The sequence below is a fragment of the Zalophus californianus genome, chromosome X (assembly GCF_009762305.2).
Source record: "Zalophus californianus isolate mZalCal1 chromosome X, mZalCal1.pri.v2, whole genome shotgun sequence".
In the NCBI taxonomy this organism is placed as follows: domain Eukaryota; kingdom Metazoa; phylum Chordata; class Mammalia; order Carnivora; family Otariidae; genus Zalophus; species Zalophus californianus.
In genome coordinates, this window is record NC_045612.1 from 17286240 (window position 1) to 17299997 (window position 13758).

The window sequence follows — 13758 nt, forward strand, 5'->3', positions numbered from 1 at the left end:
GTGTTCATAGCAGCATTATTCACGATGGCCAAAAGGTAGAAACAACCCGTGTCCACTGACAGATGAATGCATGCAGAAAGTGTGGTCTATCCATATAATGAAGGATTACTCAGCCTTAAAAAGGAAGGGAATTCTGACACCTGCTACAACATGGATGAACCTTGAAGACATTATACACTCAGTGAACTAAGGCAGTCACAAAAAACCAAGTATTGTATGATTCCACGAGCTGGGACTCTCCACAGGCGCCCAGGGGTTCCTGCCTCCCCAAGGATACAGAGTGCAGGTGCGTAGGGCCCATGGCCCTGGGTGGCCCCTCCCAGGGACCGCCTGGCATATTACCCAGGCCTGGGGTGTGGGTGGCATCTGGGGGAGAAGATCCAGGCCTCCCGACTGCCCCGGCTCATTCTGACCCCCCACTCCCACCCCCACTGCCACCCCCCCAACCCCCCATGTCGACTCTGCCTGTGACCACCCGCGGGACATAAACCTCCGTGCCTCAGACCAGTGATGATGCGTACATGTGGAGGGGTGGCCCAGCAGGGCATGTCTTGGCCCAGGTGAGTTCAGGAAGGCATCAATATGTGGCGGGGGGGCGGTGAATTATAGAAGTTCTGTTCTTGGTAACACAACACAGCTGAGGATGGGAGTTACTGGCTAAACCAAAAGCAGAACAATTCATGGAAAGTCCATTTAGACTTTAGTAAGTCCAGCACCCTCACCCCTAGGCTCCTTTCCCCAGAGCTCCCAGTATGCTGGCAACCTGGCATACATCCACCAGTCTGGAGACTGGAGTTTTATGTAGTGGACTCCCGTAGCGCGTCTTGTCCCTTCCCGTGGGCCACGTCTGATTTCAGCCACATACATGCACCACCGTTTTGTACAAGATCAGACTGACCTCATGCTGGTAGTGTTCGACCTTCGGGGAACATGAGGTTTCTTTCTGCTTGTAGTTTCCAGGCCTTCTCTGATGCTGTGTGCTATGGTCTGAATATTTGTGCCCCACTCCATTCAGATGTTGAAACCTAACCCCTAAGGTGATGGTATCAGAGGTGGCGCCTTTGGGAGGTGATTAGGTCCTGAGGGTGAAGCCTTCATGAATGGGAGTAGTGCCCTTATGCAAGAGGCTCCAGAAAGATGTCCTGCCTCCTCGACCATGGGAAGACACATCGAAAAGATGGCTGCCTATGAACCAGGAAGCGAGTCCTCACCAGACACCAGACCCTGGACTTCCCAGCCTCTGGGACTGTGAGAAAGAAATGTCTGTTGTGAACAAGCCACTCCATGTGTGGGATTTTGTTACAGCAGTCCAGATGGACTAAGACATTGTAGGTGCCTACCTGGCTCACTTTTAAGAGCAGCATGAAGTGTGGTCAATTATCACCCCAGGATTAACTCTCCACCCATGGGGAGAGATAGGAGCGGGTGTTTAAATGCTCCAGGTTTGGGCACCTGGGTGGCTCAGTTGGTTAAGCGACTGCCTTCGGCTCAGGTCATGACCCTGGAGTCCCGGGATCGAGTCCCGCATCGGGCTCCCTGCTCAGCGGGGAGTCTGCTTCTCCCTCTGACCTTCCCCCCTCTCCTGCTCTCTCTCTCTCATTCTCTCTCTCAAATAAATAAATAAAATCTTTAAAAAAATAAATAAATAAATGCTCCAGGTTCCCGGCGCCTGGGTGGCTCAGATGGTTAAGCATCTGCCTTCGGCTCAGGTCATGATCCTGGGGTCCTGGGATCGAGCCCCGCATTGGGCTCCCTGCTCAGCGGAGAGCCTGCTTCTCCCTCTCCTTCTGCACCTCCCCCTGCTCATGTGCTCTCTCTCTCTCTCTCTCTCTGTCTCAAAAAAAAAAAAAAAAAAAAATCTTTAAATGTTCCAGCTTCCTGGGGCACCTGGGTGGCTCAGTTGTTGGGCATCTGCCTTCGGCTCAGGTCATGGTCCCAGGGTCCTGGGATCGAGCCCCGCATCGGGCTCCCTGCTCAGCGGGAAGCCCGCTTCTCCCTCTCCCACTCCCCCTGCTTGTGTTCCCTCTCTCACTGTGTCCCTCTCTGTCAAATAAATAAAATCTTAAAAAAAAAAAAAAAAAGCTCCAGCTTTCTGTTCTCTGTGGTCAATTCCGGGAGGCCTTTGAGGGCTTCTAAGGAGGCGCTGGGGCGGCGGGGAGGGGGGGGGGGATATGAAACCGTGTTTCCTACAGGGGTGACCTCAGGCACGCACGTTTCTATTGGCTTTCTCTCTTTCCCTGTGTCACTCTCTCAGCTCCTTCGCTCCAAACTCCTGAGACCAACTCCTAAATACACTGCCTGCTCTCAAATCCTGTTCTCAGCCTCCACCTTTCAGAAAACCCAAATTAAGATGCTCTCCATTTGGAGATGCCATAATGAAATGTCTGTGTCCTGGTCCAGGCATTCTAGAATGAAGCCAGTGGACAGGCCTGACCCATGCCACAGAGCTTCTGGTCAGCATGTTCATATCTCATCCCTAAATATGGATCAGGGTCCGGAGCTGGGACTAGAGTAAGGCGAGATGCCCAGGGCACACAATTTAAGGAGGCGCTCACTCTCACGTGCTGACCCTGCATTTGCATGAGCCTGAGAAGGGAGTGCCTCCTAAATTTTACACCCTCGGCGTCCTGCTTGTCTCACCAGGACCTGGTTCTGGCCAAGACCCTAGTAAAAAAACCCCTGAGATTAAACCAGACAAGGGGCACCTGGTTGGCTCAGTCTGCCAAGCATCTGCCTTCAGCTCAGGTCATGATCCTGGAGTCCCAGGATCGAGCCCTGAGTCGAGTCGGGCTCCCTGCTCAGCAGGAGTCTGCTTCTCCCTCTGCCCCTCCTCCCTCTCCTGCTCTCTCTCACTCACTCTCTCTCTCTCTCTCAAATAAATAAATAAATAAATAAATAAAATCTTTTAAAAAAAGATTAAAGCAGACAAATAAGAAAAAGAAACTCAAATAAAAAGGAAATCATGCACACAGCAGAAAACAACTTTTAAAAATCCACAATATCCTCGGAGACGTAATTCATCGAGAAGGAGCACTTAAAGAACAAGAAAGGGCTCTTGCAAATTAAAAGTTTAGGACAGATTTCAGAGAATAGAACAAAAAGAGTGGGGAAATAGGACTGAAAAGAAAAAGGACATTAGAGAATTGTTCCAGGAGACAAATATTAGACATTCGAGAAAGAGAGCAGGGGGTTAAAAAGGTGGAGAGGAGATTATTGAAAAAATAATACATGAAAATACCCAGAGCTGAAGGACATGAGTTTCCAGTTTGGAAGAATAGGGTGCGCCCAGCACAGTGAGTGAAAAGAGCCCAAATTAAGGCACCTCATCATGAAAATTTCAAACACAAGGATAAAGAGAAGCTTTAAGCGCTTCCAGGAGGAAAAAAAAAATAGATTCGATGAAAAGGATCAGAAATCAGAATGGCTTTGGATTCTGCAAGAGAAATGCCAGCAGCTAGAAGATAAGGAAGCAATGCTTTCAGTATGAAAATTAATATCCAACTAGAATTCCAAATCCAGCCAAACCAACAATTATGAGACTAGAAGTTTCAAACATTACAAGGCCTCAAAAAATTAATTCTTTTTTTTAAGATTTAATTTATTTACTCTAGAAAGAGAGACAGAGAGCCGGGGGGGAGGGGGAGGAGCAGAGGGAGAGGGACAAGCAGACTCCGAGCTGAGTGCGGAGCCCGATGCAGGGCTCGATCTCAGGACCCTGAGATCATGACCTGGGCCGAAACCAAGAGTCCAACACCTGACCGACTGGGCCACCCAGGTGCCCCCCTCAAAAAATTAAATTCTTATATACACTCTTTCTCAGGAAGCTACTGGAGGATGTATGCCACCCAAACAAAGAAGAGAGACTTCAGCTTCTGTAAATGGCAGACTAGGTAATGTGGACCAACACTCCCACTGGAGACATCAAAGAAGGTGGACAAAATAATTTTAGTGAAAAAGTAGTGAGCCAAGATCCGGGAAAGGACAAGAACCCAGTGAGATGAGAACAGCTCTTCGGGTCACTTTGGCTCAGAGAAATTTTTTCCAATCAGGAAGAAGCAGCTGAGAGATCAAGTGCTTCTGGTGGCCTCCCAGGGACAGGGAAAAAAAGTCAGAGTCCAGGGTCAGGCCAAAGTAAAGACCCCGTTAACCACTGCTTGCCTTGGACTGGTATCTTGAAAAGCTGTGCCCTAGCAGTAAGGATGAATGGGATACAAATCATATCTCACGCGCATTGCAGCCTGCCTTCCGCTCATCTGTGTAACCCAGAAAAATCTCACACCCCGAAATCAGGTTAAGTTTACTTCAGATAGCTAGGAGCCCCAGGCACCTAGGGAAAACAAATCAAAGTCTTCTTTGGAGGAACAACAGTATCTTAGGCTTAAAATTATTTCTTTAAACTAAAATCTAATGTCCAACACAAAGACACATAAAAATTTAAGACACTACAAGCAAGAACCAGTAGAAATCACAGCCAATAGAAATAAATGCAGAAGAGTTTCAAATACCAGAATTTGTGAGCGTGATCGTAAAACAATGATGCTTATTTTGTTCAAGAAGAAAATGCCAAGCTTTCCAAATGTGGGGGAAATTGGCAAACAATAAAATGAGACATAGATTAAAAATGAAAGAAACCAAAGCGTGAGAGTAAACCAGTTAAGACAGAGATAGCGGATGCATCAAATAGGGGACACAACACAGAAGTACAGAGGGAATCCCTAAGGTGATAGGGGAGGAGCATGCCAGCATGCCAGCCGAGTGTGAAACCTTGAGAGCTCCAAGTTCAGATGGGGAGCTCCAAGTTCAGATGGGGAGCTCCAAGTTCAGATGGGAGCAGGGGACGGGAGGCCTCCAGAAGGTTGTTTTCCAAGAGGAAAAGAAGTGGAACTGATAGGTTATCACCTGGGCTGAAAGCTGTTTTACAAAGTGATTGGACATTATGAGAACACTTAGCCAAGGATTTGAAGAACTGAGAGAGAGAGAGAGAGAGAGAGAGAGAGAGAGAGGCAGAGGGGCGGGGGGGGGCAGGCTATGGAAAATACTTAAAAGATTTTATTTTATTTATTTGTAAGTCTAATTTCTCACATAATTTCTTCTTTGGCCCATGGGTTACTTAGAAGTGTGTTTATTTACTAACATTGGGGAATTTCCTTCTCTCTCTGGGGTTAATAAAGTATCTCTTTCTAGGTTAACTATACACATCTTTCACTTAAGAGAGTCTCTTGAGAGTCATACGTCACACCCGAAAACATCAGACTTCCAACTTTCCCCTTCTCGCTTTACATGTGACACGTCACAAATCTACTAAACCTTCCAACACAATAGTTGGTTCCATATACCTGCCCTCCTATTCTTGGTGCCACTTTGTCTTATCTTTTACTTCCACAACTGTTGTAAACCCCAGTGTACAGTTTTTGTTCTTTCCATTAGAGAGTGGTTTACCTTTTAAGTCAGCTACAATAAGAAAGCATAATTTTTATTACTCACTGACTTGCTATTTCCAGTCTTCATCCCTTCTTGTACATCCGGGTTTCCTTCCGGCGCCATTTCTCTTTGGTCTGAAGGACACCTTTTAATGGTTTCTTTTTTTTTTTTTTAAGATTTTTATTTATTTATTTATTTGTCAGAGAGAGAGAGAGAGAGAGAGAGAGCACAAGCAGAGGGAGCGGAAGGCAGAGGGAGAGGGAGAAGCAGCCTCCCCGCTGAGCAAGAAGCCCGACGTGGGGCTCGATCCCAGGACCCTGGGATCATGACCTGAGCGGAAGGCAGATGCTTAACGACTGAGCCACCCAGGTGTCCCCCTTTAATGGTTTCTGGTAATGAAGGTCTGCTGGTGACACATTTTCTCACCTTTGGTTTATCTGAAACTCTGTCTCTCACTCATCTGCGAAGGATCCTTTTGGATGGATATAGGTCCTTTTGGTCATGATCTCGGGGTGGTGAGATTGAGCCCTTTGTTGGGCTCCGCATTTAGCAGGGAGTTGGTTTGAGATTTTCTTGCTCCCTCTCCCTCTGCCCCTCCTCCCCACTCCCTCTCTCTCTCTCTCTCTCTCTCTCTCCCTAAAGTAAATAAATAAATCTCTTTTTTTTTTTTTTTTTAAGAATTGTCATTTACTGACTACCTACCCCATGTTATTGGAAGTGGACCCTCAGTGGAAAGTGAGGTTCAGAGAGGTGGAGAGGAAGTGAGGGTGAGCATAGGAATCCAAATCTGTCAGTAGACACATGTTGGTCTTCTCATGCAGTAGCCTGGAAATGTGTATGACACACAAACCTAAGCAAAAAAAAAAAAAAAAAATGTCATGGTCAGATATAAAATGTGCTTATAATTAGGATAAAAAAAAACACTGCACTTCTGATTGCATTTGAATGATTCACTTCCTAATTTTCTGTATTTCTCACATTTTTAAAAATCAGCATTAAAAACTGTAAGAGCACAAATCGAGGCTTTCTTCTTGATATAATCAGAATGATTGAAAAAGAATGATTGAAAAGAGGGGGGAAAATGAGAGAGCATAAGCTTCCTTTTTAAAATTACTCCCTTTCTCTGTTTCAGCTGCGATAAAACTAGTTTCATTTTTTCTGATTATACACATTTAGATATATACATAAAAGTTCAAGAACCAAACAAGCAACCTGATTAAAAAATGGGCAAAGGACTTGAATAGACAAGTCTCCAAAGAAGATATACCTTTAAATAACCAATAAGCACATGAAAAGATGCTCAGCATCACTAATCATTAACAGAAATGCAAATCAAAACCACAATGAGAGACCATTTTATACCCATCAGGATGGCCATTAACAAGAAAACAGGGGTGCCTTGGCTGGCTCAGTCGTAGAGCCTACAACTCCTGATCTTAGGGTTGTGAGTTCGAGCCCCACGCTGGTGACAGAGCTTACTTAAAAAATTTTTAAATATTACAAAACAAACCAGACAACAACAAGTGTTGGTGAGGATGTGGAGAGAACGGAACACTTGTGCTTTGCTGGCGGGCATGTAAAATGGTGTAGTCACTGCAGAAACCAGCATGGCTGTTCTCCAAAAAAATTAAACATTGCATTATCATATGATCCCGCAATTCTGCTTCTGAATATATACCCAAGATAATTGAAAGCAGACTCAAATAGATATTCATATACCCATGTTCACAGCAGCCTGATTCACAGTAGCCAAAATGTGGAAGCCACCCAAGTACATTAATTTGCCAGGGCTGCCATAACAAGACTACGGACTGGGTAGCTTAAACAAGAGAAATTTATTTCCTTACAGTTCTGGAGACTGGAAGTCCAAGACCAAGGCGCCAGCACGGTTGATTTTTCCTGAGACTTCTCTCAGTGGCTCGCAGATAGCTACCTTCTTGCCACGTCCTCACATGGCCTTTTCACACATCCTTGGTGTTGCTTCCTTTTCTTATAAGGACACCAATCCTATTGGACTAGGCCCCCACCCTTATGACCTCACTTAACCTTAATTACCTCTCCAAAGTCTTATCTCAACTACAGTCACACTGGGGGTTTGGGCTTCAGTATGGATCTGGCGGGGGCGGGGGGGGGGGGGGCAATTCAGTCCATAGCACCAAATGTTCATCGATGGATGAATAGATAAAAGGAAATGTCATAGACACATGAAATTCTGACACACGTGACAACGCGGATGAATCTTGCAGACATTACGTGAGGTGAAATGTTGGTCACAAGGGGACAAATGTTGTATGATTCCACTTCCATTTAAGTTCCTAGAGTGGTCACATTCACAGAGACAGAACGAAGAGTGGTGGCTGCCAAGGGGCTGGGGACAGGGAGGAGGAATGGGGAAGGATTACTGGGAATGGGTACAAAGCGTCAATTTTGGAAGATGGCAAAAGCCACTGAATTGGAGACACCTGGGTGGCTCAGTCGGTTGAGTGTCTGCCTTCAGCTCGGGTCGTGATCCCAGGGTCCTGGGATCGAGTCCCGCATCGGGCTCCTTGTTCAGCGGGCAGCCTGCTTCTCCCTCTCCCTCTGCCTGCCGCTCCCCCCTGCTCGTGCTCTCTCTGACAAGTAAATAAATAAAATCCTTCTTTAAAAAAGCCACTGAATTGTATACTGAAAAATGTTTAAAATGGTAAATTTTATATTATATATGCTTGCACAATAGAAGCACTAGAACCCCCCTCCCCCTGAGATAATAATCATTAACATTTGGGGAACTCAACTTTTCATGCCTCTTTTTCTACACTTAATGTATACACATATCACATGCTGTTTTTTTCTTTTTCGTCCTTGTAGAAGGCCTACTAATTTTAGGATGGTTTTATTAGATTTCAAGTGTCTTAGAGAATCATATTTCAAATATAAAGCATACAGAATCATGTGTACCCACCTGTGTACCCACCACTCAGGCGTCACAAATTTTACCATTCCCCACGCTTGCTTGAGATCTTTTATAAAAGTCTTTTTGATGATGTGATATTTAGGACCTACAATATTATATATGAAATGTGCCCATAAAATAAAAATGCATACTTGAGAACCCACAACACACAGCCTCAGCGTTAGGCCCTTAAGGGTACCTTTGAATCTACCTGTGTTCCTCCCCCAAGAAACACTACCCTGACTTCTGGGTTTATTATTCCCTCGCTCAAATACCTTGTCACTTAGATATACAGCTCTATTCTGACCACCTTTTGCTGCCTAAGAAACTACCTCTAAACTTAATGACTTAAAGCATCAACCATTTAATTACATCTCATGACTTTATGGGTCAGGAATTCAGGCAGGGTTCAGCTGGGTGATTCTTTTATTTCACACAGCAGATGCGCTGGTCTGGAAGGTTCCGCGTGGGCTCCACTCAAGTCTGGAGACTTGGTGGGGCTGGGTAGAAGACTGAGTTCAGCTGGGACTGTTTATTGGGAGCTTCCAGAATGACCAACTCTGGGTAGTCGAATTTCTCATATGGTGGCTCAGGACTTCCAGAGTGTTCCAAGAGAGCCAAACAAGGCTGGAAAGCCTCTCCTAACAGCCTCACAAGTCCTAAAACGTCACTTCTACTGCAGTCAATTGTCAACTCTCAAAGGCCAGACTGGATTCCGGGGGAGGGGAGTTTGCTCCACCTCGTAATGGGAAGATTAGGAAAGAATTTTTGGCCATCTCTAATCTAGCACAGCCCCTGGATAATATATTTTTTAGTCCTCTTAATGCCAGATGGTGGCAGGGGCCCTGTACATGCTGAGCATTCCACAGCAAATGTCCCCTTCTCAATTAGGTTATCCTGGTAACTTGTTTTTCTTCCTTTTTTTTTTTTTTTTTTTAAGATTTCTAAGTAATCTCTACGCCGAACATGGGGCTCAAACTCACCACCCCGAGATCACATGCTCCACCAACTGAGCCAGCCTGGCGCCCCTCTTTCTTCCCCTCTTAAAAAACAACTTATCATGGGAAATTTCAAACATATATAAAAGGGTAGAATAGTATTCCTGAACTCCGCATATACCCATCACCCAGCTTCAGTGATCATCAGCTCATGACCTATTTCCCCTGACTCCTGTATTTTTTTGAAACAAATCCCAGACATCGAGCTGTTTTCATCTGTAAAAAATTTAGTCTGTATTTTCTAAAAGATAGGACTCTTTTTTTTTTAACGTAACCACAATATATTATTCCACATTTTAGAGACCACAATAATTCCTTGGTACCGATGTATATTCGAGCCGGGGTTCACATTTCCAATTGTCTCACATCATAAATGTGTATTTTCAAGTTTACTTGAGTTGGGATCTAAATGAGGGTCCGTACATTGCTCCTGGTTGAGATTTCTGTCTCTCTTAATCTATAGGTTTCCTCCTTCATGTTTTTCCTTGCAAGTTATTTGTTGAAGAAACCAGGTTGTCTGCCCCATAAACAACTGATAGCATCTTAGACTCACTGAAAACCAGGAACATTTTTGGTTTATCAAAATTCACATTTTTTCCACATTCCCCATTTCTCACTCAACGAGCACAATCCTCCACTTTCTTGGCACTCGAGCGCACAGAGGTTGCTGGTTGCCTCCCTAGCACCGAATCCGGGCTACGTCCTCTTGACCAAGTTCTGAGTTTGTGCTATGTGTCCCAAGGGAAATGGACTCTAATCTTAGCTCCGGAAGTGGGCCTGATGGGCCAGAGGGCAACCCACCCCCCCATCGCCAGTGACTGGCTACGGAATGGACATCTGAGCCTGTTCTGGCTCGTGAGACACCGGGAGGGATTTTTCACCACTTCTACAAGCAAGTTGACACAGAAGGCCGTTCTCAGTGAAGCTTGCCCCCCGCCCCATGACTACCGGCGGCCCTCTCCCGGCCACAGGACGAGCGGCCTTTAGGACGAAGCTGGTCCAGAGCAGGCACGTGGGAGCCTGGCATCGTCCTGGAGCAGGGGATCACCCCGAGCGGGCTGGAGCTACTCCCGGCCTTCCCAGTTCTGTAGTTAATGCCGTTTACTGCGTAAGCCGGTCTGAGCAGGGCGATCTGACGGGAAGCCTAGATCATCCTAACAGATACAGAAGCCCTTAAAATGACCCCAGTCTACTCTGCTGGCTTTCTCTCTTATCGCTCCCCTCGACATCCTCTCTGCCACAGCCAAAATAGACTCCTCACCATTTCCCACACTGCCCTGTGATTTGTTTTTAACCCATGCCTCTGCCCAAGCAGATCCTTTGGCTGAAACCTTTTCCCCAGCCTTCCTTCCTCTCTATCTACCTCGTCAAACCTTTCCTGTTCTCCAAAGTCGTATTTCATTCATTTATTTTTTAAGATTTTATTTATTTATTTATTTATTTATTTGAGAGAGAGAGAGAGAGAGAGAGCACAAGCTGAGGGGAGAGGGGCAGAGGGAGAGGGTGAAGCAGGCTTCCCTCTGAGCAGGGAGCCCCGATGTGGGACTCCATCTCAGGACCCGAGGATCATGACCTGAGCCAAAGGCAGACACTTGACCCACTGAGCCACCCAGGCGCCCCTCCAAAGCCATATTTTAAATGCTGCTTCTCCCTGAAGCTTCTTTCAGAAGGTTCCCCTGCCTCCCCCTCCTCGTTCTGAGTTTCCTTTGAATTCCCATTACATTAGGTGTACCCTCTTCTTCGGCCCTGAACGGAGCCTTGCCCTGCGTTGGGAACACTGGTAGACTTGCCCCTCTCCCCTCCTAGACCTGAAGCCCCTCGAGGGCGCGGACCGTTGGCATTCAGCGCTATCCCTGAAATGCCCAGCACACAGCCCGAGACGCAGAAAGGCCCCATCATCACCTACCGAACGGAACAGCGACAATGCCAAGTGCGGATGCTCCTTGAACCGCTGTGCTCCCAGACAACTGTTTTCCATGAACCCTCGGTGACCTCTCAAAGAAATTGCTAGGTTGCCAAATTTACAAGTAAGACGCATCAACACATTTTGGAAAACGGGGAGGGTGGAATCGACCGAGGGCAACGTCTTCCCCCCAGGTCCCAAGCAAAGGCCAGGTGGCCCCTCGTGGCCCTTGTCTAGCCACGCCGGAGCAGAACAAGGCTTGCGACAGTGAACAGAACGTTTTCAGAAAGGTGAACTTCAGACCTGCCGAGCTTTCAGGGAGACCCAGGATGAGGAGGGACCAGAGAATTTTAAGAAAAAGGTGGTCCCAGTGTTGGTCCTGGTGTCAGATCCCGGCTGGGGTAGCGGTTATGCGCCAGGATGTCAGCTCGGACAACGTCCTTACATCTGTGGGGCTCAATCCCCTCATCTAAGAAAATGGTGGTGATCCTAGGACCTACCTCAAGGGGCTGCCATGAAGGGGAACGTGCCTAGCCGTAGTATGTGCTCGGCACACACACGGCTGCCACGAGAAGCCAGGAAGATGATGATGGTCGAGTGGGCGGGAGCAGGAGCGGAAAGCTGAGGCAATGGGAACAGGACGAGGGGACAAAGTATCTCCGAGCAGACCTTTCCGTATCGCTCTCGCTCTTACTACGATCCACCGTCAGACTCAATCACGACTAGGATGTGAGAGCCTAAATAAAATACACTAACAAATGAATCAAACTGCATGACAGGTGAATACTACAGCTGCGCTAAAAGGGAGGGAGAAGAAAATAATTCTGGAAAAAAGCATTTCGATCGGATACCGTAAGGCTTACGGCAAAAAAATGTGCCCACAGACACCGGGCTCTAGTTAGTCCAATCTGTCACAGGCACACGTAAGTCCTTCATCATACCGGGGTTGAACAAGCAAGTGAACGGAGCCAGAGTCTCCAAGTTGAAGCGAAGAGAAGTTCAGAAATCAGGCAAGGCGGCTAGAATGAATCCTGCGGTGTGGATGAGAGCAGCCTGCAGTGTGAACTCTTTGTTTTCCTACGTACACAGATGCAGAAATAGACACAGATGCGTGTGTACGTGTGCGGGGGCGCATGCTCCCTCCTCTAGCTCTGTTCCACCCGGAGGCCCCGGAAGCCAGGACGCCCCGACGGTGATGAGCGCCGCTAGCTGCCCCATCCAGGATGAACCCCTCAGGTCTTGCGGAGCTGGGGAAATGCGGAAGCCCTTGAGAAAGGGCAGGGCAACGAGGACACGGGGGCCGATGGGCAGATGCGGGATGAGCGCTCCGGACGACGCCCCGTGCGGGAGAACCGAACTGGTTCATGTTCACAGCTCTCGAATATTGTCACGACGAAGAAATGTCAGGAAAGGAAGTTCTACTGTAAAGCTATGGAGTTTGAAAGTCACTTCAGTCATGAATCATAATGAGGAGGCTCATTATGAAGTACACCCGTGTTGTGTTAAGAGAAAACTTGAAAGAATTTGGCAGTTTTTATCAGTAATGCTTGGAAGTTACAACTAATAATGAAAAACCATTAAAAAATCATTACTCTTTCAAGTGGTTTGAGGGATCTATAAAATTCACATTTAAAAATGGCAAAGAGCATACACACAATCCTTCATGCCAGAGAGTTATTTTGTCTGAAGCTGCCCACGGGGTCGTAAAATAAGCCAGCAGAAAAATTCGGAGATCACATTGGAGGAACTCCGCAATTGTCTTTGAAAACGGTCCCCAGTGCTGGAGGAAGTCAGTGTACATTCTTAAAGATCAGCTGTGACCTCGAAAAGCTGTTTAATACACAAGTCATTTGGAATTATTCCCTTCAACGAGCTTAGTATTTTTCTCTGTGCCCTCAGTGTATTAGTTTGTAACTAAGAACCAGGCACTAAAGGTTAAGTGGTAATGGACGAAGAGGGCAGGTTCCGGAATAAGACCGCCTGGGTTCAAATGCCTCATCTGCCACGTCTAGCTGTGTGATCTTGGGCAAATTACACAACCTCTCTGGGCCTGCATTTCTTCATTTGCAAAATCAGGATGGTGAAAAAACATCTACCTCCTAGGGGTATCACAAAGGTTCGACAGTGCTTAGTATGCTTCCACTGCATGTGGTTAATAACCCAATCAATGTTAGCTAGTATTAGCAAGAAATAAAATTCTGCTTTTTTTTTTTTTTGTCTTGCACAACCCGAGAAAACGTTTTGCTTCTCATTCTGGGTAACTCAGATACCATTTTTAAATATTTTACTTGTTTTTTAACTTCCTATCATTTATCCAACGGATACTTCTTGAGCACCGTAGTTTGCCAGGCCCTCTGGTGGGTGTTGGGGACACAGCAGGGAAGAGGGGCAAGGTCCTGCCCTCACGGGGCAAGGTCCTGCCCTCACGGGGCAAGGGGGGGTCTATGAGGGAAGCCAGGAAAGAGAGAAAGAAAGCCAAGATCCGCCGGGCAGGTGCTTATAAG

The 13758-nt window shown here is 46.7% G+C and overlaps 1 protein-coding gene across 2 annotated transcripts in view; it reads right to left on the reverse strand.

Annotated features, from left to right (window-relative positions):
* Positions 1–6116: 6116 nt before the first annotated feature.
* Positions 6117–13758, reverse strand: part of HPRT1 (hypoxanthine phosphoribosyltransferase 1) — a 51558-nt gene continuing 43916 nt past the window's right edge. The window contains exon 9 of one of the 2 annotated variants that reach the window (XM_027608385.1): positions 6117–6271. In XM_027608385.1, the coding sequence (XP_027464186.1) occupies positions 6212–6271 (60 nt within the window). In that variant the 3' untranslated portion in view covers positions 6117–6211. The remainder of the gene's footprint in view (positions 6272–13758) is intronic. The other variant, XM_027608382.2, reaches the window with a different exon arrangement.